The 23,947-nt window shown below is 42.2% G+C and overlaps 1 protein-coding gene and 1 long non-coding RNA gene across 2 annotated transcripts; one reads left to right on the top strand and one right to left on the bottom strand.

The window, feature by feature from the left end:
- Positions 1-4,056: 4,056 nt before the first annotated feature.
- On the top strand, positions 4,057-5,782 carry LOC146499987 (trace amine-associated receptor 13c-like). Its single transcript, XM_085136187.1, has 2 exons — positions 4,057-4,699; positions 4,866-5,782. Exons 1-2 carry the CDS (start codon positions 4,536-4,538, stop codon positions 5,677-5,679), a joined length of 978 nt encoding a protein of 325 aa, XP_084992313.1. The 5' UTR covers positions 4,057-4,535; the 3' UTR covers positions 5,680-5,782.
- Positions 5,783-10,594: 4,812 nt separating this feature from the next.
- LOC146499986 (uncharacterized) lies at positions 10,595-12,775 on the bottom strand. The gene is made up of 2 exons (XR_014869929.1): positions 12,694-12,775; positions 10,595-12,253 (listed from the first exon to the last, which is right to left on the bottom strand). It is a non-coding gene; the product is annotated as an uncharacterized LOC146499986 (long non-coding RNA).
- Between the last annotated feature and the right edge of the window lie 11,172 nt (positions 12,776-23,947).

Genomic DNA, 23,947 nt, shown 5'->3' with positions numbered 1-23,947 from the left:
ATTTTCATCCTCTCCACCCTTCATGATAGCCATATCACCCTCAACTCACTTAGCTGTCCAGCTAGTCACTCAGTTGTCATCTGTTCCACCTTCCACGTCCACAGCTGGGAGCCCGCGCCGCCAGCTGCGGCACAATCTTATAACTACATCAGTGTTACAAGTATGTATGTGTGTGTGTGTGTATATGTTTGTTTGTGTGTGCGTGTGCGTATGATTATATCGTCGTATGATATTTTATCGTGATGTGTTCAGGATCTCTGTTACAATGTTACTGTTTTGGTTGTGCTGCATGAATGACGTTGAGTGTGTATTGGAGGAGGTTAGTCACCGGAGAGTAAATTATTCAGGAGAACTCTCAGCAGCATTAACTGCCCTGTTACTGTAAAACCTTAATAAACCTCGGTGAAGCAAAATGTCTTGTGCTTAAGACTCTACATTAAAGTTGAAATATATCTGTTCAGTGCACATAGATATATAGTGTATATAGTTACACAGTTATACATATCAAACAAAAGTCCACCACACATTCTCAAAGACTGAATGAACCAGCATTGCAGCCATGGGTCACTGTGAGCATCACAGGGAAGGTTGAAGCCGCCCGCTGCACCTGTATAGCTGGAGTCACAGAGATCTGCTGCTATGTCGCTCCTCTGCTGTTTAAAGTAGAAGCAACAGTGTTGATCTGTGGCACAAGGATTGTTACAGATGAACCTGCATACTGGGTTTTGCTGGGTAATATGACCAAGATACAGTCAGAGGTTGGCCATAAGATGGACTTCTCCTCTTCAGCTGCCCAAAAAAGGCTCTTAATCAAAACATGAACAGACCATCCGTAGTGACATGTAAAAGAAGCCATCCTCAGAAAAGAAAAAATTCTTTTTTTTTATTAAAACCACTTTGTAGAACATCACATCAGTAACAATGTAGAATCCATGTGGTTTATAGTTTACAAATGACAAAATGTTCACATAAAATCATGACAGCATTTATATAATATCACCCTCTACTAGCATTCTGTAGTTTACTGTCTCTTTTAAAAACGTATCACTACATATACAGCAGAGTATTTAACAAGAGTATTTTCCCTGGTTTTACTAACACACTGGGGCACATGTTCACCAAGACGCAGCAAACCTTCACCATCTTATCCAGAAGGGTCACCTCTTCACCCTCACATTGAAGAAGTAATCTGATTGGCATGTAGCATGTAGTTTGAAGCAGGGATTTCGTAGTGCCCCATGTGTAGCGTTGGAACCCAGCCAGAATTTCTTTTATCCATTTCATAGGCTGGTTTGCTGCAATAATGAAAAACAATTAGCAACTCTATAAATAGAACATAGTTCTACAAAATCACTCATTAGGATGTTTGTTCTAATTTGCTATGACCTCAGAGTGCATTGAAAAAAAAACCCCAAACTTATAGGCTATAAAGAGTAATATGAACTTATTTAGATCTTACCTGAATTAAAATCTCTTGGAGATTTTCAAAAACTCTGGTTTTGCGTTTATGTGTGGGAATACGGAGTTCGTCCCGCAACATCAAAGTGCCTTTTTTCATGTCACGCTGTGCGCCACGTTATTGTTTACACAAGATTAATTTCTACAGTGGCGGACAGAGACGAAAATACTGCTACTGTTAATCTTACTATCTGCAGTTTTTACACGCTTACACACAGTTACTGTCCCTCCATTTAGAAAGGCAGAGGTATCAGAGTGTTATTATTTAACATGTAGTTGTTTTTTCCTGTTTAATAATATTCAACATTGCTATCAATACTTCTTTCAACAAATGTCTCTCTGTGCAAAATGGGTTCAAAAACATGAAACAACTGTGGGATACTGTTTGTCTGTGATTTGTGGCAGGATCACCCTGATATTATTTGTATCCCATGGTAACTTTATTTTAATTAATGATATATTTTTATGTGGTTCAGCCACAACTCTACTAAAACCTCAGCCAGTAATAGGTAGGCCAACTTTTGGACCGTCCAGTTGTCTGTATGACTGCCGCAGTACGTACATCACATTTGCACACTATCAGTGCCAAACAGCCCTGGTGGAGAGAGGAGCTGTAAAGAGAAGCAGATGCTCTGTTTCTATTCTAAAAATGTTTTAAGCTTGTTTCAAAGATTCTGTACTGCAGCTTTAAATGTTTTCCAAAAGCACACATACACTTATCAGTGTTTCTCAAACTTTTTACAGTGTGGACCACCTGATAAAAATGTCAAGCTCTCCTAAGGACCACTATGAAAGAATGAAACTCATAAATCTTACAACACAAAATTATTATTATTAAATTAGTAAAATTAGTATCTGCAGTAAAGATTTTTTCATGCATGGTATACATTCTACCACAGGCAGAGTTGCCTCCATTTTTATAGTTTTTTTTTTATTAATATTTTGTAATAATTTATTTGTAATAATTTATCCTGTTTCAGGAGTGTTTTTTATGCATCTGTATTATATTATACATACACATTAAAAGTGAATCTCTGTCCAAAAAATGCACTCAGTTTACTTTTTACTCACTATGAGCATCATTCATTATTCTCCCAGTAATTAAGGTTAGGATATGTATTTGTTTATTCCAATCCATTCTTCTTTTGCAGCATTTAAATAACCTTGATCAGATTTGATGGTTTTGTTACAGACTTTTCAAAAAAAGTGTTTTTCTTTTCTTTCACAAATGTGGGATTAAATTGTGTTAAAATGTACAAAACAGTGATGTCATGTTTTGTGACGAGGACCCAGGCACAGAGAGACTTGATGAATTTAAGAATCTTATGATTTAATAAAGAAATTTGCAGACTTGCACAGAGATGGTAAAATTATGATGACTGATAACGGAGACAAAGACAACAAACAATGAGGACAGGGAGGAACAGGTTTAAATGCACCAAAGTGACTGTCAGAGAGAACTCGGGACAACATTTAAGGATGCAGGGACTGACAGAGACAGGTTTATCTTGCCTGGCTGGGCAGCTCTCTGAGTGCTCAGCACCCCCAAAGCTCTGATCCTAGAATCGCCCCTGGGGCAAGATACTAACCCCCACTTGCTCTGCGATGCATCCATCTGAGTATGAATGTATGTTAGTTAGAAAGCAGTGAGAACGCAGAGACATCAGTGCTTGTGTGAATGCGGTGTGTTGTATAGAGCGCTTTGAGTACTCTAGGAGAGTAGAACAGCGCTATGTAAGAATCAGTCCATTTACCAAAGGTCTAGTGATGGATAAGAGTTCTGGAATTTGGGTTGCTCTTTCAGTTGGTGCTTGGGAGGGTAGAATCAATAAATATCCAGTTCATGATCTCTGTGCCAATTACAGTACAATATAAGTTTAAAATGTAAATTAATCATGTGCTTAAATTTTTCAAATTTTCACTTTCATCTACTAAACTAAGAAGATGGAAAGAAAAGGGGCTCGCCACCATTTGGTTTAGAATTGAAGAAACATCTTGGATGAGAGGCGAAACATCTTCAAGAAACTTAAATCAAAAAAATTGTTATTACTGTTCAAAAATAGGTCAGCTGTTCAAGAGTCTGATGGCAGTGGGGAAGAAGAAGTTGTTGAGTCTGGATTTCACACTTCTGAACCTCCGTCCCGAGGGCAGAAGTGTGAACAGTCCATGTTGGGGGTGTGTGGGGTCTTTGAGGGTGGAGGCAGCTCTCCTCTGGACTCTGCAATGGTAGATGCTCTGCAGAGAGGGCAGCGTACTTCTGGTGATCTTCTCTGCAGTTGTTATCACTCTCTGCAGGCATTTGCGGTTAATGTCAGTAGTGCTGCTGTATCATGCAGTGATGCAGCTGGTCAGGGTGGGCTCCACAATGCAGCTTTAGAACCTGCTGAAGATTTTGGTCGACATGCCAAATGTCCTCTGCCTCCTCACGTATTACAGCCGCTGCTGAGCCTTCTTGACTTTCAAGATAAAGACCCTATAACAATACACATAAACCCCACCAATCACACAAACACCTATGTGCCTACAATGGGAAAAAAAAAACTCCATTTAACTGGAAAAAACCTCCAGTAGAACTAGGCTCGGGGAGGGGCGGCCGTATTGTAAACTCCTGAGTCTCCTCTGAACCCTCAGAAAGCAAACAGAGTGGCAGCACATTATAACTTCTTAGCCAGTTTTAGGGCGTTGTCACCCTGGTTGCAGTGACCTTCCAGCTCTCAGAGGACCTTCAGAGCAGGTCAAGGGAGCCGATTAGGTCCATCTGTCAAGCCTTAACCACTCAGCCTTCCCTTTCAGGATAAATGACAGTTTGCCATCATCCACTCAATGGTACTCACCTAACATTCATATCACTGGACTATGGAAGTAAGTAAGAACACATGGGGGGGAAAAGCACCACAGAAAAGCCCCAGTGGACCAGAAATTGAGAACTGTTTTACTATGAGGAGACAGTATGCTGTCACACAATATATTAGAGAAACCACACCAGCAACAACAACAGAGGTGTGGAAGAAGGAGGGGAGGATGGATATAAAGACGACAGACACATTTTAGTTCAGTTTGCCGTTCTTCCAGCAGTGATGGAGGAAACTGAACTCTGCTTTCAACAACTCTTTAATACCTCCTGCATGAGGCCCAGGCGTCCACACTTTGAGATCATGCTGGCTTATATTTTGCTGTCCTTCATTTCTCTACTTACTGTGATTCTTAACCTGTTGGTCATCATCTCCGTCTCACATTTCAGGTAGAAAGATATCAAACTGAATTGATCTCAAGCAGTAAGAAAGACAGTTTTTTTTCACAGATAGCATTTCTTTACTTTTTAAGCCTCTGCACTATATACTTAAATTTGAATAACACTTGATAGAGAAAACTAAATATAAAATATTGTGTTTTCTCTCCCTATTCAGGCAGCTCCACACCCCCACCAACCTCCTGCTCCTTTCTCTGGCTGTCGCTGATTTATGTGTGGGCCTCCTCTTGTTCTTCCAAATTGTGCTAATAGATGGCTGCTGGTTCCTCGGTGACATCATGTGCACTCTGTATCAATACCTAGCATATGTCATCACCTCGGCCTCAGTAGGAACCATGGTGATGATATCTGTTGATCGATATTTGGCTATTTGTTACCCTCTGCATTACTCCACCAAGATCACACAACAAAGAGTTAAAATTGTTGTCTGTTTGTGTTGGATCTGTTCTGTCATCTTTCAAAGTCTAATTCTGATGGATAACCTGAAGCAACCAGGCAGGTATAACTCTTGTATTGGAGAGTGTGTCTTTGTCATTAATTACATCGCAGGACTTGTTGATGTTACTTTTTCCTTTATTGTTCCCTTTGCTGTGATTGTAGTTATATATCTGAGAGTTTTTGTGGTGGCTGTGTCTCAGGCTCGTGCCATGAGGTCTCAACTTGCAGTCACTCATCAGCGATCAGCTAAAGTTACTGCAAAGAAATCAGAGCTGAAAGCAGCCTGGACTCTTGGTATTGTTGTCGTTGTGTTTCTTATATGTATGTGTCCATATTACTGTGTGGCTCTCACAGGCCAAGACAGCTTGCCAAGTGCTTCATCACTGACATTTGTTCTATGTTTAGCCTACTTTAACTCATGCCTGAACCCCATTATATATGTCTTTTTCTACCCCTGGTTCAGAAAATCTATCAAAGTCATTGTTACTCTTCAGATACTGGAGCCTGACTCTTCTAAAGCCACCATGCGTTAGACCAAGATTTTGAAACTCTTCATCACACACAGACACACACACACACACACACACACACACACACACACACACACACACACACACACACACAAATAAATAAACTACTCACAACTAATAAAGTACTCATTGGTTTTCTTATATATTTTTTAAAAGACCCAAAGCCAAAGTCCTTTACAATGACAGCTGCATTTTTTCTTGTTGATGATTCTTTAAATAACAGATGAAGTAATGTGAACGGAGTGGAAAAAAGTCTTTGTAGTGCATATGTAGTATGTCTTTACATTTTTATGTTAGCCTAACAAACATAGGGTGCTGTTCATTTTCACTTGTTTGCCCAAAGCACAAAATGTTTAATTAATGTGTAGTTAACACATTTTTACTGTTTTACTTTGCACTACTTTTTGTAGTCACCATAGAAAAAAATGTATGCACATATAAGTAGTGTGTTCCTGCATTGTGTCTGACAGTGAAAGATAGAACTCCAAGCAAATAACTTGCCCACTCCAGCTCCCATAACCAAATATAAACCGGTGGGAAAAGAGTTAGCTCAGCCCACTACAACTTCCAAGCAAGCAGGACTTATCTGTTCATGCTAACATTAGCAGTGTCTATACACATCCGTGGAAGACATTCAATTCAGGTTTATTTATATAGCACCAAATCACAACAGCAGTCGCCTCGAGACACTTTATATTGTACAGTAGACCCTACAATAATAGATACAGAGAAAAACCCAACAATCATATGACGCCCTATGAGCAGCACTTTGAAAAAATCCTTTTAACAGGAAGAAATTTCCAGCAGAACCAGGCTCAGGGAGGGGTGGGGCCATCTGCTGTGTTTGGTTATGGAGAGAGAAGGAAAACAGGATAAAGACATGTTGTGGAAGAGAGACAGAGGTTAATAACAGATATGATTCAATGCAGAGAAGTCTGTTAACACATAGTGAGTGAGAAAGGTGACTGGAAAGGAAAAACTCAATGCATCATGGGAATCCCCGGCAGCCTACGTCTATTTAAATACTCTAGGAACAACAAGTAGGCCTGCAGTGCGAGAGCGAAGTGCTCTAATAGGGTGATATGGTACTACAAGGTCATTAAGATAAGATGGGGCCTGATTATTTAAGACCTTGTATGTGAGGAGCAGGATTTTGAATTCTGGATTTAACAGGAAGCCAAAACAGGAGAAATCTGCTCTCTCTTTCTAGTCCCTGTCAGGACTCTTGCTGCAGCATTTTGGATTAACTGAAGGCTTTTCAGGGAGTTTTTAGGACATCCTGATAATAATGAATTACAGTCGTCCAGCCTGGAAGTAATAAATGCATGTACTAGTTTTTCAGCGTCACTCTGAGACAGGATATTTCTAACTTTAGAGATGTTGCACAAATGGAAGAAAGCAGTCTTACATATTTGTTTAATATGTGCGTTGAAGGACATGTCCTGGTCAAAAATGACTCCAAGGTTCCTCACAGTGTTACTGAAGGCCAAGGTAATGCCATCCAGAGTAAGAATCTGGTTAGATACCATATTTCTAAGCTTTTCAGGGCCGAGTACAATAACCTCAGTTTGATCTGAATTAAGAAGCAGAAAGTTAGCGGCCATCCAGGTCTTTATGTCTTTAAGACATTCCTGCAGTTTAACTCATTGGTGTGTGTTATCTGGCTTCATGGACAGATAGAGCTGGGTGTCATCTGCATAGCAGTGAAAATTTATGCTATGTCTTCTAACGATGCTGCCTAAGCGAAGCATGTATAATGTAAACAGAATTGGTCCTAGCAAGATGATTAATAATTTAACTGTTGTACATTTGTGACTGATGATGATGATGATAATTCATGATTCGTATTGTTGCATAGACTTGCAGAAAAATGTATTTGTTTACCGGCAAACTGAATTGAACTTGATGTGCTAATGCAGCGGTCCCCAACCCCCGGGCCTCGGACCGGTACCGGTCCGTGAGTAGTTTGGTACCGGGCCGCGAGAGTTGAGGCTCAGGTCTGAAATGTATGGTTTTCAGGGGTTTTATCGGTTTTCAGTGTTATTTTGTTATCGTTTTTATCGTTTACTCGGTTTTCCTGGGTCTTTTCACGTGTGTTATGAATAAATCTTCTTTTGTTCGGTACCGGTAGTAGTTTTATTTTGTTCTATTTATCCGTGACACCTTAAAGGCCGGTCCGTGAAAATATTGTCGGGCATAAACCGGTCCGTGGTGCAAAAAAGGTTGGAGACCGCTGTGCTAATGGACATTTTTCTGGCCTACAGGTCAGGGTTTTTTTCCCCACCTTGAATTGATCTTCTTCACATTGAAGTGGGGAGCCGGATGGGCCATTCTTTTTTCCCCTCTTTTCCCCCATTTTGCAGTCTTTGGATTACGGACATATTTCCCCATTACATGAAGCTGGACCCTAAGGAGGAATTCCTTAAAAGCAAACTTTAAAAAAGAAACTTTAACAAAGGACCAAAAGGACTCTTAACAAAAGGACTGTTGCACAGAAAAAAATCACAGCATTAATTTATTAATTAATTGTGGGCATTTATTTATGTTGTGTGTTGTTTTAATTATTTTTGTTCCATCTCCTCTTTCCCCCATTTATTCAATATATTTTTGGTTTTTCCTCAAAAAGATATCTCTGGTCTCGTCATTCACACCATCTAGGCTGCATAAAGAACTATTTCTTCTGCGCGTCAGTCAGTAAACTCATCCATTGCAATAAAACTAGCCCTTAAATAACTTTGTGTTACAATGGGGTCTAAAAGACACGTTGATGGTTTGGAGGAAGTAATTATTGAAGTTAACTCAGAAAGATCAATTGGAGAAAAAGAGTCTAACTTAACATCAATGGTACTAAGAGTAGCTGTAGATAATATTACATCTGTGGGATGATTATTGGTAATTTTCTCTCTAATGATTAAAAGTTTATTTGTGAAGAAGTTCATGAAGTCATTACTAGTTAACGTTAAAGGGATGGTTGGCTCAAAAGAGCTCTGACTTTTTGTCAGCCTGGCTACAGTGCTGAAGAGAAACCTGGGGTTGTTCTTATTTTCTTCAATCAGTGATGAATAATAAGATGTTCTGGCTTTGTGGAGGGCTTTCTTATTCAGCAAAAAACTATTTCTCCAGGCTAAATGATGATCGTCTAAACTTGTGACACGCCATTTCCTCTCCAGCTCCATCTGCTTTAGGCTACGTGTTTGAGATTATACCACGGAGTCAGGTACTTCTGATTAGAGACCTTAGTTCTCACAGGAGCTACAGTATCCAGAGTCGTACATAGTGAGGAGGTAAAATTCTTAACAACATAATCGACCTCTGTTGGGGTAGCGTTCAGATAGCTGCTCTGCTCTGTGTTGGTACAGGCCATTGAAGATGATAACAGTGGGTGGATTATATTCTTAAACTTAGTTACAGCGCTTTCAGAAAGACATCTACTGTGATAAAGTCTACTCTCCACTGCTGAATAAGCAATTATTGTAAAATCTTACTTTATATACTTTAATACAATCATATTTTGGTGTACCCTCTGTATCCATCTCCTCTTCCTTTTTATTTTCTCTTTTGATATAGCTTATAATCCCAGTGATGGTCCCCATGTTGGAAGTTCCAGATGTAGTTCACAAGGAGAACGAACAATGAACAAATAGGTCTAGGTAGCTGTAGCTCAGGAGGTACAGAAGGTCATCTGCTGATTGGAAGTCTACTCTCCACTGCTGTGTAATCAATTATTGTAAATGCAAATGTTATCAGGAAATGATCAGACAGCACAGGGTTTTCAGGAAACACTGTTAAATGTTCAGTTTCTATGCCATATGTTAAAACAAGATCTAGAGTGTGATTAAAGTGGTGGGTGGGTTGTTTTACATTTTGAGAGAAACCAATTGAGTCTAATAACAGATTAAATGCCATGTTGAGGCTGTCATTTTTAGCATCTACATGGATGTTAAAATCACCCACAATAATTATTTTATCTGAGCTCAGAACTAAATCAGATATAAAGTCTGAGAAATCAGACAGAAACTCTGTGTAAGGCCCAGGTGGACGATAGATGATAACAACTAAGACTGGTTTCTGAGTTTTACAGCTGGGGTAGACGAGGCTAAGCATATGGCTTTCAAATGAATTGTCTGGGTCTTTGGTTGATTAATAGGCTGGTGTGAAAAATTCCTGCCACACCGCCCCCTCGGCCTGTGCTTCAAGGTTTCTGGTAGTTAGAATGACTCGGGGGTGTTGATTCATTTAAACTAACATAATCATCCTGCTGCAACCAGGTTTCTGTAAGGCAGAGTAAATCGATTTGTTGATCAATTATTAAGTCATGTACTAACAGAGACTTGGAGGAGAGAGACCTAATATTTAATAATCCACATTTCACTGTTTTACTCTTTGGTTCAGATGTGGATACTGTATTGTTCTTTCTTTGTAATTGTTTATGTTTAAGTTGTTTGTTGCTGGTTTTTAGTTTGTTTTTTGTATTTTTGGAAGCTGACACAGTCTCTATGGAGATGGGTTTTTTGGGGGGTAGCAGGAGGAGAGAAGCTGCAGAGAGGCGTGTAAGACTGCAACTCTGCTTCTTGGTCCCAACTCTGGATAGTCATATTTTGAGGGGTTTAATAAATTTGTCCATATTTCTAGAAATGAGAGCTGCCCCATCCAAAGTGGGATGGATGCCATCTCTCCTAACAAGACCAGGTTTCCTCCAGAAGGTTTGCCAATTATCTATGAAGCCCACAGGTTTCTGGGACACCACTCAGACAGCCAGCAATTTAAGGAGAACATGCAGCTAAACATGTCACTCCTGGTCTGATTGGGGAGGGGACCAGAGAAAACTACAGAGTCCCACATTGTTTTGGCAAAGTTCCACACCGATTCAATATTGATTTTAGTGACCTCTGATTGGTGTCATTACTGCCGACGTGAATTATGATTTTACTGTATTTACGTTTACCCTTAGCCAGCAGTTTTAAATTTCCTTCAATGTCGCCTGCTCTGGCCCCTGGAAGACAATTGACTATGGTTGCCGGCAGGGATGGGTATTGATAAGATTTTCATGATTCCGAGTTCATTTTCGATTCTGTTTAATGATTCGATTTTTTATCGATTCTCTTATCGATTCTTTTTAAAAAGGAGAACACTAAGGTCGATTAGCTTAGAACTTTGTTTTATTTCTTCTCTTTGAACAAGATAGAAATTTAGGAGTAACATGGCCTTACAAACCCAACAGTGAGATCTTAAGAGATCCACAGCCTACGGCTCTTCAATGGGGTGTCACAGGATCCCCAGGAAAAAAAAATTGTAAATGTAAAATAATAAAATAAATATTCTCCTGTAGCAATAACAAAGTATAACATAAATTCTTCTCTAGCAATTACACAGGAATATCCAGTAATGTCCCTGCCTACAATTAAACACATTCACTTACCAAAAATCGGGGCATCTGCTGTGGCAAATGGGTTCAAGCCTTTTACCACAAACTTAGTCACTGCTCGGTGACATTCGTCTATCCTGACCTGAAAGGAGACGCTACCGGTAGACTGCAGCGAGAACTGCCAGCATCTGAGCCAGACTCTGTTTGTCTCTCTCATCATGGTCACCTAAATGCACAGTAATGGCAGGTTTTGTAATAAGGCAGATCGCGCTAACATAATATGCACTGTTAGTTGATTATTTACCTGCCGTATTAACGGGAGAGGACGTGCAAACGTTACCGCTGCTGCTGGGTTGAGATTCACGAGTCCGGAGCGGAATTAAAAACACGACATTCATTTAAGGTCATCGCGTGTTTTGTGAGCAAATGCTTTTGCATATTCGTATTGTTTCCTCCCTTAAATGAAATATCTACTTTGCAAGTATTGCAAGTTGCCCTGTTGTCATCCGTTCTCGTAAAGTAGAACCAAACTTTTGAGCATTTGAGCCGCTTAGGCGCCGTGTTTCCTGCCAGGTAAATGACGCTCCGCAATGTGGTCACGTCATTCCGCTTGACTGGAATCGATAAGAGAATCGTTTGCAAAAATGGCAAACAATTCCAAGGAAATGAAACAGTGGGAACCGGTTCTCAACAAGAACAGGGTTTCGATACCCATCCCTAGTTGCCGGTGTCTCTAGCTTCACATGTCCGAGAAGAGAATCACCAATTACCAGAGTTTGACCCCCGGCGGGTGTGTCGCTGAGTGGGGAAAAACGGTTAGACACATGAACGGGTTGGTGGTGTACCTGGGGCTTCTATTTAGGACTATGCTTCCTCCTCACCGTCACCCAGCCGCCCTCTTTCCCCAGCTGCTTGGGATCTGCTGGGGAACAGCTAGTGGGGCCTACGCTATCTTCGGCTGCACCAGCTACAGGGGCCTGGCTAGCTACGGGTGAATGAAGGGTGCGACGCCGAGTCTCCAATTCAGTAATCCTGACCTCCAGAGCTGCGAATATGCTACATTTGTTACAAGTATCATTACTGCTAAAGGAGGCCGAGGAGTAACTAAACATCTGACACAATGAGCAAGAAAGTGCAGGAGGGACAGGTGAAGAAGCCATGCTGCTAACGAGTCGGCTACGAGCTAAGCTAAGCTAGCGAATAGATAGAATACTGCATGATGACCTTTTCCTTGCTTAGAACTGATTGTTCTTTTCATTGTTTAGAACTGATTGTTCTTTATAAAATGTGTTCTGATATTTTTATCTGAATCTTCCCACAGCGATAGTAAGAAGTTGAACAAGCAGTTCTGACCTCGCACACACACACACACACACACACACACTCACACACAAACACACACACACACTCACACACACACACAATCGCATACGCACATGCTCACGTATCAACATTCCACTGAACAATGGTTTTTCATTTTTCTTGTGTATAAATAAAGACAAGTGCAAGAACAGAGCGCGCACATCACAGGGTCTCCACTCTGATGTGAGCGCTCTGTGACCGCCCTTCCAGGTAAAATCTGCAGCGTGTGTGTCTCCACTCTCTGACTCTCAGCTGAAGAAGTGTCTCTTGAAATAAATCTCTTGACAGACAGTGAGTAAATACTTTGGCTATAAATTAGGTAGTGAGTACACGGAAAGTGTGCTTCGGATGAAGCACGTTAAGATTATACTATGAAAAAAGAATGTATTTAAAAGTTTTTCAATTAAATTGCTAAGCAGATAGCTACTCAGAAATACCCACTGGCTGTATCCCAATTCAGGGTCTGCAGCCTTAAAGGCCGCATTTTAAGGCCAATTACTTCACAGCGACGCGACAAAGGCTGTCCCAATTCAAAGGCTGCTCGAAATGCGGCCCTCAAATGCGTCCTTCATTTCATTGAATTTTAAGGATGTGGCAGTGTAGACTTCGTGGCCCAACATATCCCAGAATGCATAGCGTGGCAGTGGGTGTGGATAATTTTGCCGGAAAAAAAAAACGGCGGAAGAGGGGCGGCCGAAGAGTAAACTTTTAAAAGTAAGTACTGAATATTATGTTACTTATTTATGTGCGAATGTTTAATAACAAACAACATTAAAACATTACTGTTGGCCACATGTCGGAAAAGTTATGTGACATTAGTGATGTTTGTACTAACTTGGTTTTAAAGCCTTTAAAAAAAATAACACCCCTGCTTGTGCCATCTTTTTGATTGATGGCCCCAGCCTTGACCTTTTGACCCTACCGGAAGTACTCCAGAAGTGTCTAATCGAATCCGGATGTGTGTAATATGAACCATAAGCGCGACGAAGTGCATTCGTTTAGGAGAGGGGGCTATTCCAGAAGTGTCTAATCGATTCCATATGTGTGACTAATCACATCCGGTGTGAAAATCTTTTTTCACTCTGCAGCCCTGCGTTCCTCTGTACTTGGACGGGGAAGAGATCTGCCCTCCTGAGGCCATAAGCATGGGAGGCAGCAGCGGCGAGTGGTCGTCATCGGTGATCAGCGACACCCCCGTCACTGTCTACAGTAACAGATGCAATGCTGCCGATGCTCCGCGAAGAGAAGAGAAAAATAAGAGCGTCTTCATGTTCCGCAGCCAGATACCGGCTCCGAGGAGCTTGCGGGGAGAATGGCCTCTACCTTTTGAGGGGTGTGGAAAGTGAAAATAAAAACCTTATATAGCGCTTGGTGGAGGAAAGCTACACCATTGCTTGTATGTGTTTAAAAAAATATATCCCTTAGTGAAAAGAGCACCTCGCACATATTCAGAAATCGGCCTTACTTAAACAATTAAAACACCCTCGGTTAAGGTATTGTGTGGGAAAGACTTTTTAGAGTCCCTTTTACAACAGACAGAAAAACAAACCCTAAAAGAAAACGGTCTTGTTTTACACACACCAAGGAGGAGTCAACAACACCTCTAATCAATATTAGTATTTCTTATTGCTTATAACCTACAGTGCGCCCACCTCGTACGTGTAAAGTATCCCTTAGTGGGGGAAAAAAGCACCGCGCCCGTAGTTGGAAATCGGCTCTAAATAATTTTTATTAAAACAACCTCGGTTAAGGTATTGTGCGGGAAAGAGTTTTCTTTTTTTTGAGTCACTTTTACAACAGGTTTTCTCATTAGCAGAAAACTCTGGTTAGACAGAAACTCTAAAAGAAAAGTGTCTTGTACAACGCACATCAAGGAGGAGTCAACAACCCTTCTAATCGTTATTAGTATTTCTTAATGCCTCCGGCCAAGCAAAGAATTTCATAAAGGCCTCAAATCCTTGTACGTGCAAAATAACCAGAGTAAAAAATTTTTTTAAAAAAGCACATATTCAGAACTCTATCTGAAATATTTTTATTAAATCACCCCGATGAGGTATTTTGGTTTTGTGCAGCCACTCCTTCTCAGACCAAGTTTTTCTTCATTTTTTGAGCTACTTTTACAACGGGTTTTCTCATTAACAGAAAATAGACAGAATCCCTAAAAGAAAACGGCCTTGTTTTACACACATCAGGGAATCAGACGACCGTCAGTTCATCCTGGTCAATTACCTCAGAGAGATCGGGATGCTTCCTCCGTCTGAGCGTATGAGAAAACCCCCCAGAGAAAATTATTATTTTTTAAGAGAGAAAGAGAGCAAATCGATCAAACTTTTCTACAACACGTTATACCACTCCGGTTTAGGAGGGGCGATATAGCACGGACTGACGGATGACTACGCTGGATGGAAGCATAACCGGAAGCGTGGCAGCGAGTTTCCCTTTGACCTTCATTCAGCTCCATGATCAACCATTAAATCTTTCCTCAATATTGCTGTAATGTAACAACAAAGTTAGTTTTTTGAAGATCAGACAGGTCCCAAAACATTCCTTTCACATTCCCACAGTCACTGAAAAAGCATCTGTGGCACAAATAAGCTTCAGGGACTGGCTTGTTTTTTAGAAACGACTAAAAATCCAACATTTGGATGTTGGCTTAATTTTTTACCCAAAGAGAAATTTGACCCTAATAAAAAAAATAAAAAAACACGATACCTTGGTGAATACTTACCTTAACCTTGATGTTTTTTTTCACCGCTAATTATTTTGAAAAAAAGTAAACATGTTACAAGGACACAATGCACATTGCAGAGTACATGAATGGGAAGTAGGAATTCCTCCTCCCTAACAAATGCCAAGTCATCATCTCCATATTGTGTGTCCCACTTTCCGAGTTTCATTGGAGTGTACTCAAGTGCACAAGATGTAAAAACAATATATTAGTTTTTTTAAGTCCCCGTAAAGATGCCATTCATTTAAGAGACTAATAATTTTTTGATTTTAAATTGTGCTAACTTCAACGTAGTAACATTAAAAATAAAACATATTAGAACTCATTTTTTGTTGGACACAACAATTAAATTGTGACTCGTTTGTTATCCAAAAACATTTTATCTATGTTACTGATTTAAAATATACATATATATATTTCAAGCTTTTAGCTTAAACAGACTAGCGAAATCCGTAATGGCTTAACCAGTGTGCACCCAGTGTGTTTTGAGTGTATGTTAATCAGTACATGAAGCGTACCTCCAAAAAGAGTCCATCATTTGTGAATTTACTGATTTGCTTTTTAACTGCAGTTTTCACAAACTGCGGATGATGAAATCCTCCGTATTGTAGAAAATGTCTTTAAACTATCGCTGTTCCTATACTGAGTTCCCGAGCTACTTCTTTACTATGTAAGACACTATCTCTACTTTTAAGATTAGGCTTCCCATTCCCATGATGCATTGAGTTTGTCCTTTCAGTCACCTTTTTCACTCACTATGTGTTAATAGACCTCTGCATTGAATCGTACACTGTTATTAACAGAGATGGGCAGTAACGCGTTACTTGTAACGATTACTTTTTTCAAGTAACGAGTAAAGTAAGGGATTACTATTGCAAAAACGGTAATTAGATTACAGTTACTTTCCCATAGGAACGCTGCGTTACTGCGTTACTAAAACCGTGATTTTCTTGCGAGAATGTCTCATGACAGTGACGTAAGCCAGTGTGATGTTCGTGACAACAGCTGTGTGCAGATCAACAATGGATAATATATCGAGTGCGGGAGAGAGTATGAGTGTGCAGCGTTTAAAGCGTGGAAGTACTGACCTTACTTTGAGTTTGATTCCGTAAAAAGTGACAAAAACATTAGTGTCCGCTGTGCGTGGGAAGAAAACTTCTTTTTACAGCGAAAAAAACTAAACTTCCAAGCAAGCACCGAGTAGCTACGATGTAATGACAAACTCACAGAGAAACTGCGGTATCCTTCCACTGACCGCTGCGGCACACCTGCACCAGGATAAACCTCCGCCTACTCTACTCCTGCTTTACAGGTGAAAATAGAGCAAAAGGACCGCTAGTCTTTGACTTTATTTATTTTCTGCTGTGTTTTACTTGCATCTGAAAGAGTGAGTGTAAACACACAAAAAAAAAAAAAAATTATATATATATATTATGTGCTGGAATGTGCAGGAAATAGGTTTAAATGTTAAACTAATTTCTTCCAGTCAGAGAATGGTGCATATAATTAAAATTTTGCTTCATGCATAAAGTTAAAAGATTAAAACTAACAAAACAAGTTTTAAAAAGAGACTTTTCCATTTGATTACATTTTGTATGATGGATTATGTAGAAAAAGTAGAATTGGGCTGAAAGATCTATCGCTTTATCACCTATTCAGGTTGTAAATCATGTTTTTAAAAAGTAACTAAGTAACTAAGTAACTAAGTAATTAATTACTTTTGAAAATAAGTAATCAGTAAAGTAACGGGATTACTTTTTTGGAGAAGTAATCAGTAATTAATTACTGATTACTTTTTTCAAGTAACTTGACCAACACTGGTTATTAATCTCTGGCTCTCTTCCACAGCATGTCTTTATCCTGTCTTCTTTCTCTCACCTCTACCGGTCGCAGCAGATGGCCCCGCCCCTCCTGAGCCTGGTTCTGCTGGAGGTTTCTTCCTGTTAAAAGGATTTCATTAATTGTTATCGCTGTGGGGTGGCTGTAGCTCAGGTGGTAGAGCAGGTCATCTACTGATCGGAAGGTTGGTGGTTCGATTCCTGGCTTCCCCTAGTCTGCATGCCAAATATCCTTGGGCAAGATACTAACCCCAAATTGCTCTCCGATGCATCCATCGGAGTATGAATGTGTGTGAATGTTATCTAGAAAGCACTTAGAAAGATGTGCTTGTGCGAATGGGTCTGAATGGGTGAATGCACAAGTTGTGTAAAGCGCTTTGAGTGCTCAGATGAGTAGAAAAGCGCTATATAAGAACCAGTCCATTTACCATTTACCATTTGTATGTAAACGTTTCTCCCACTGAAAATGAGAATTAAGAGAATTAACTTTTGGAGATTTACTTTCCTGGATGATTGAGCACGCATCAAGACATCACTGAGGGAAAAGTTTACCCTGCCCAGGATAGGGTTACTGGGGGCCCCGCGCTTGAGCTAGGCCTGGGGATGGCGAGTGTGTGGTAGCCGGGCTTTAGTCCGAAAAGGGGACATGGGCCCATCCTCCTGCAGGCCCACCACCCGCATGAGACGCCGTAGGGGTTGCGTGCATTTTCACCATTCAAGATTTTCAAGATTCAACATTCTTTATTTGTCACGTGCATGGTTGTACAGGTATAACACGCAGTGAAATGTGACCTGATACGCTCCTCGACTGTTCAAAGAAAAAAGAGAGAGAGACAGACAGAACTTTATATACAGTGAATGAGTATACACAAAGAGGACGTTATGTGCAGCAAGTGGGTGAGTTATGTACATTATATAAATAGAAATAAAATAAAATAAAACAATCTGGAAATTTAAAGCTTGTGTACATTGCGTGGGAAGGGTGTTAAAGTGCCTTGTGCTATAGCGAGGCCAGAAGGATCAGGATGATATCAGAAAGTGGTAAGGAGTCCTGTCTCAGTCACTTAAGAATGATCGGGGGGAGATGATTCAACACACGAATGGCCTGAGGATAAAAACTTCTCTTGAGCCTCTCTGTTTTTGTTCGGATGGTGCGGAACCTTCTGCCTGATTTCAGAAGCTGGAACAGTTCATTGCTGGGATGGGACGGGTCCTTCAAAATCTGAGTTGCTCTAGTCCAGCATCTCCTGACATAAATGTCCTGTAGGGAGGGGAGAGCAGTCCTGCAGCAGCGTTCTGCCATATGGATCACTCTCTGAAGAGCTTTTTTATCCTTGACACAGCTGTTTCCATACCAGGATGTGATGTTCTGTGTGAGGATGCTCTCCACAGTGAACAGCTGGCAATGAGTCAGACTCCCCGTGGGTGATAGGCTCCACCAGGGCTGCCCTTTCTCACCAATTCTGTTCATAACTCGGACTGAAACAGTTCGCAGCCAAGTGTGACGCAGCGGGAATGAGGATCAGCACCTTCAAACTTGAGGCCATGGTTCTCAGCCGGAAAAGAGGGGAGTGCCCACTCCGGGTCAGGGACAAGTTCCCCAAGTGGAGGAGTTTAAGTTTTTTCAGGCTCTTGCTTACCAGATGGTGCTGCTGCTGAAGTGATGTGGACGCTGTACCAGTATGTCGTGGTGAAGAGAGAGCTGAGTGTAAAGCGAAGCTCTCAATTTAATGGTCGATCTACATCCCTACCCTCACCTATGGTCACAAGCTGTGGGTAGTGACCGAAAAGAACAAGATCGCAGATACAAACGGCGGAAATGAGCTTCCTCCAAAGGTGGCTGGCCTCTTCCTTAGAGATGGGGTGAGAAGTTCAGCCATCCGGGAGGGGCTCAGAGTAGAGCCGCTGCTCTGCCAAATCGAAAGGAACCAGCTGAGGCGGTTTGGGCATCTGACAAGGATGCCACCTGGGCGCCTCCTGGGCAAGGTTTTCCTGGCATGTCCCTCCGGGAGGAGGCAGACCCAGGACACGCTGGAGAGATTATATCTCTCGGCTGGCCTGGGAATGCTTTGTTGTTCCCCCGGACAACCTAGAGGAGATGGGTGGGGAGAGGGAGGTCTGGGCTTCTCTGCTTAGGCTGCTGCCCTTGCAACCCGGCTCTGGATAAGCAAATGGATGGATGAATGGAAGGAGTGTGGGGGAGCAGTCAGTAGTTTCAACTCCTTTATCAGGCAGCAACTGTGTGCACACTCTGGCCATATGAGGCTGAACATTGTTTTGCACCAAGAGGAACCCATGACCCACTGTGGCAGTGTAGGGTCTGACAATGGGTCCAAGGACATCATCATGATAAGTAATTGCTGTCATGGTGCTAACCTGTAGAGGTGTGTGCCTCTCTCTAAATACTTTTCCAGAACACAACCATAATAACCTAAAAGCCTGGTCATATTGTAATGTTACACATTGCATATAGTTCCCTATGTTTTCTCCAGACCTTTTCACGTCTGTTACATGTGCTCAAGGTGAGCCTGCTCTCATCCGTGAAGAGCATAGGGTACCAGTGGTGAACCTGCCGATTTGGATACTCTATGGCAAGTGCAAATCAGGTTACACGGTGCCAGATAGTGAGGTCAATACAAGACGTCAGCCCATCTAATAAAAAGATATGAAGATAAACGGTTATGGTTGGGATTACTACTAATAACGAAGTAATATTTGGGTTTGAGCAGGATAAGCGCATGAAGTGTACTATATTGTTTAGATTTTAAAGGGAGGGAAGGTAAAGGTGTGGGATAAGGTTGGTGTGTGCGTGTGTTGGCTACTATGGGGGTGGGGGGATACTGACTCACCTAAAACATGTTGCACAAACACTGGGTTCAGCAGTTTCACCTACCTGCAGTGATGGAGGAAATTGAACGCTGCTTTCCAAAACTTCTTAACACCTCCTGCATGAGGCTGAGGCGTCCCCACTTTGAGATCACGCTGACTTATATTCTGCTGTCTTCAATCTCTCTGTTAACTGACTCTTAATCTGCTTGTCATCCATCTCACACTTCAGGTAGACACACATTACACTGACTTGATGTTAAAATTGTAAAGATTTTTCCATGTGTTGTTTTTTTTTAATGTTATTTCAGCTTTTCCTCTACAATGAATGATTACTGAAACATTACACTAGTAAGACGTATTACCATTCTTCCTCTTCAGGCAGCTCCACACTCGCAACAACGTCCTCCTTCTGTCACTCTCCGCAGCTGATTTTGGTGTAGGTCTTGTCATGTTCTTCCAAATTGTGCTCATAGATAGCTGCTGGTTCCTCTGTGACATCATGTGCACTCTGTATGGTAAATGGTAAATGTCCTGTATTTGTATAGTGCTTTACTAGTCCCTAAGGACCCCAAAGTGCTTTACACATCCAGTCATCCACCCATTCACACACACATTCACACACTGGTGATGGGGCGCACTGACAGAGGCGAGGCTGCCGGACACTGGCGCCACCGGGCCCTCTGACCACCACCAGTAGGCAATGGGTGAAGTGTCTTGCCCAAGGACACAACGACCGAGACTGTCCGAGCCGGGGCTCAAACCGGCAACCTTCCGATTACAAGGCGAACTCCCAACTCTTGAGCCACGATCACCCCTGTACCACCTTTTAAATCAAAGTGTGCATGTTGGATGAATTCTAAATTATCTGTTCGCTGACTTAATAATCTTCACTGTTAAATTGGCTCAGTAGTGGTGAAATTAAACTAAATTGTAAAGTCTGTTCAGTAGATTTGTGGTGAATGTCCGTGGTGATTTTGGGTAATTTGTGACAATAAAAGTTAAGTCTGGGGAAATAGCTGATGAAAGTTTATGGTTGTTGATATTGGGGTGAATTTTAAAGTTGATGTGTTGTGGTTAATGTTAAGTATATTGTGTCAGCCAAGAGAAAGACATTAGAGTAGGTAATTGGTGGGGGAGGTTGTTACATCTTGCAGGAGGTCTCCTCTCTTCAAGAACTCACTCTGCAGGAGGGGGAGATACAGGAGAGGTGGAGGAAGATCTCAGCCTGGGCGTCTATTGTCTTGTGTAGTCTGGAAGATGAGTGGATGACGGGGTGGGTGCAGTTTTCTCTGAGGTGGGGTCGGGTGGGCTGTCCCGGGCTCTGTGGGGCCGGACGCCGCTGCTGCACTGGGCCCCGGTCCGGATGGGCCTGGGCCCCTTTCCCTACCGGGTTGCAGAGTATGGGGGTGCCTACTGGGGTCAGCGGGGGAGCTGGGCCCAGGGTGGGGTCACTTGCCCCTCCCTTCCTTCCCTCCCCATCTCCAGCTGCCTCCCTCTTCCCGCTCCACCACAATCACCCACACATACAGGGTCTTGGGGTAAAGGTGTGTTTTATCTCACAACTTAGACATTCACCTTACTCACACTCTCATAACACATACATATAGGATCTTGGGGGTGGGCACGCTACACGAAATCCAAAAGACCATCAGGGTGTACACCTCACCCCTGGCGTTGGTGCTTACCTCTCAATTTTAAATACACGTAGACATTGAGGGCAAGCAGGAGGGGCTATGCGCTTTCCTGCTGCTCTCTGGCAGGTAGCTCACATGCACACACATGCATCAACACTACATATGAGCGGGCGGAGGGAGGTTTGGAGTCTTCACAAACCCCTGTTCTCTAATAAAGTACACTTTCTCTGCGGCCTGCTGGAGTGGGGGGGCTGGGAGGAGAAGTTGGCCGTCCGACTGGGGTCTGGAATGTGGGGCCTCCCTGCTGCTGTGGAGTCGGGGCGGTCTGATTCTCTCCACCCCAGGGAAAAGGGTAACACCACCTGGGTTTGGGTGCAGTTTCCCCCTCCAGGGGCAAGGGTACCTAGACCCGGGGCTTAGAGTACGCTTGGGGAATGTGATTGTGTGTACAGTGTCTCTCTATGTCTGTCTCCACGTTGGTTGAGTGTTGAGTAATTGCATATGAGAGCATGAGGGTGGGAATGGATGTCTGTATATGTGTGTGCCTGTATGTCTGTGTCTATATGTCAGGTTGGGTATCAGACGCCACCTCTCTGTGGACATCTCAGGCCCTCCAAGGTTTGGAGGCCTATCTCCCCCCACCACTTCCCCTACCATTGGCAGACACCCTCAGACATCGGTGATTGGTGGTTCTTTGTGTCCGGGGATGGGCGTCCAGGCACCCACCGGCTCACTCCTGGTGGCTGCTTATTGGGGCCTGGAGCCTGGGGCTCGCTCGGGCCACTGCCGGCGAGCTCACGGGCACGTCACTGCAACCCCCCCTGGCTGTGGCCCCCCCCCACACCCTCTAGCAGATCATTACATGAAGGAACCTTTTAAATACAAGCGCGTTCATGCTCACAGGTGTACACACGGGTGCTCACACACACAAACTACACCCTTTTTGGCTCCTACCTCAAAGCACCCTGTGTGCTGTCGATCTTACCTGCTGCACAATAATGTTTAATATTTAGTATTTACTGTTATATTCCCATATATCATCATGATGTTGTTTATTGTATTGCTCTCGTTTTCTTCTGCTTGTTTTCTTTTTTCATTCTCAACAGGTGAAATTAAAAAGGTATCTACTGTTAGCTAGTTTATTGTGATGGTGTTGTTTTTATTATGTTGCTCTTTGTTGTTTTTTTTCTCTTCTGGTTTTTTATCTCCATACAGGTGATCCAGGTGTTTTTTTTGTTTTTCTTTATTTTTCTTCCCCCCTTTCTCACCATCTCTTCTCCCCTCTATTTTTCTCTCTCTCCCTCTCTTTCTTTCATTCTTTCTCCCTGTCCTATCCCCCAGTCATGTCTGTCACGTCTTTAAAAAACGAAAATAAAATAAATACATAATTATAATAAAGGTCAATCAAATGGACCAATATGGCAAGGACATGATGATCCACTTGGTAAAGTAAATCCACTTGGCATCTTTCTTGGCCTTCAGACAACAATTCTGACGGCTAAAGATCCAAACGGGACAGGAAAAAAAAAAAAAAAAAAAGAAGAGTAGGTCACTTGTTTCAGGGATTTAAGTCCCGTTTGGTTAGAAGGCCGGGCCTGAGCATCAGGTAAGAAACTGGCGGTTAGAGTTCCCAGTGACGATAGTAAATTTATTAAATTAAGTTAATAATTCACTGCACTCCCCCAGGAGTGCAGTGTTCAGAGGGTGACGCATCCACTCCGTCACGGACGCGTGGCGGAGACCTGCAGCAACAGGACAGTCCGGATGGTTACCGCGGGGACTGGCAACTCCCGTTAATAACCAGTGGTCAAGAACCACTTCTTTCTGCACTTTTTGGATGAAGAGCATTGAAACCTTAACGTAAAGCTTCAGGTAAAGCTTGAGGCGAGAGACGCCGGTAAAGTAAAGCTTCGGGTAAAGCTTGAGGCGAGAGACGCCGGTAAAGTAAAGCTTCCGGTAAAGCTTGAGGCGAGAGACGCCGGTAAAGTAAAGCTTCGGGTAAAGCTTGAGGCGAGAGATGCCGGTAAAGTAAAGCTTCAGGTAAAGCTTGAGGCGAGAGACGCCGGTAAAGTAAAGCTTTGGGTACAGTTACGGTCGGGGGAAACGCTTTTAAATTAATATAGGGCTTAGAAATCGGGCCCCTGTCCGGGACAGATACGGGTTAATTGATCAGCAGAAGGTTGGACTTTCGGGCAAATAGGCTTTTAAAGTTGTCGAAATTGTGTAGGGACAACTGGTACCAGTGGAGGATGATGTAAAGTGTGTCATGGAAACGTTGAATAATGTATCTTGACATTTGATGTCTTTTGTTATACGTATAAATGTGTGAATATATAGTGAAGTGTAAAATTTTCCTTTGGATGCATGGCCAGAAGTGCATATTGTTTTGAAAGTGGGACAGAGAATGGTGTGATGTGTGCGAGAAGAGCTGCTAACAGACCTGAGTGAATTGTGCTAAAATTGTGCTGAAGTATTGTGTGAATTGTGCTGAAGAGCTGAGCTAAAAGAATGGTGA

The sequence above is a fragment of the Neolamprologus multifasciatus genome, chromosome 16, assembly GCF_963576455.1.
Source record: "Neolamprologus multifasciatus chromosome 16, fNeoMul1.2, whole genome shotgun sequence".
In the NCBI taxonomy this organism is placed as follows: Eukaryota; Metazoa; Chordata; class Actinopteri; order Cichliformes; family Cichlidae; genus Neolamprologus; species Neolamprologus multifasciatus.
This window is presented reverse-complemented; position numbering and strand designations above follow the sequence as displayed.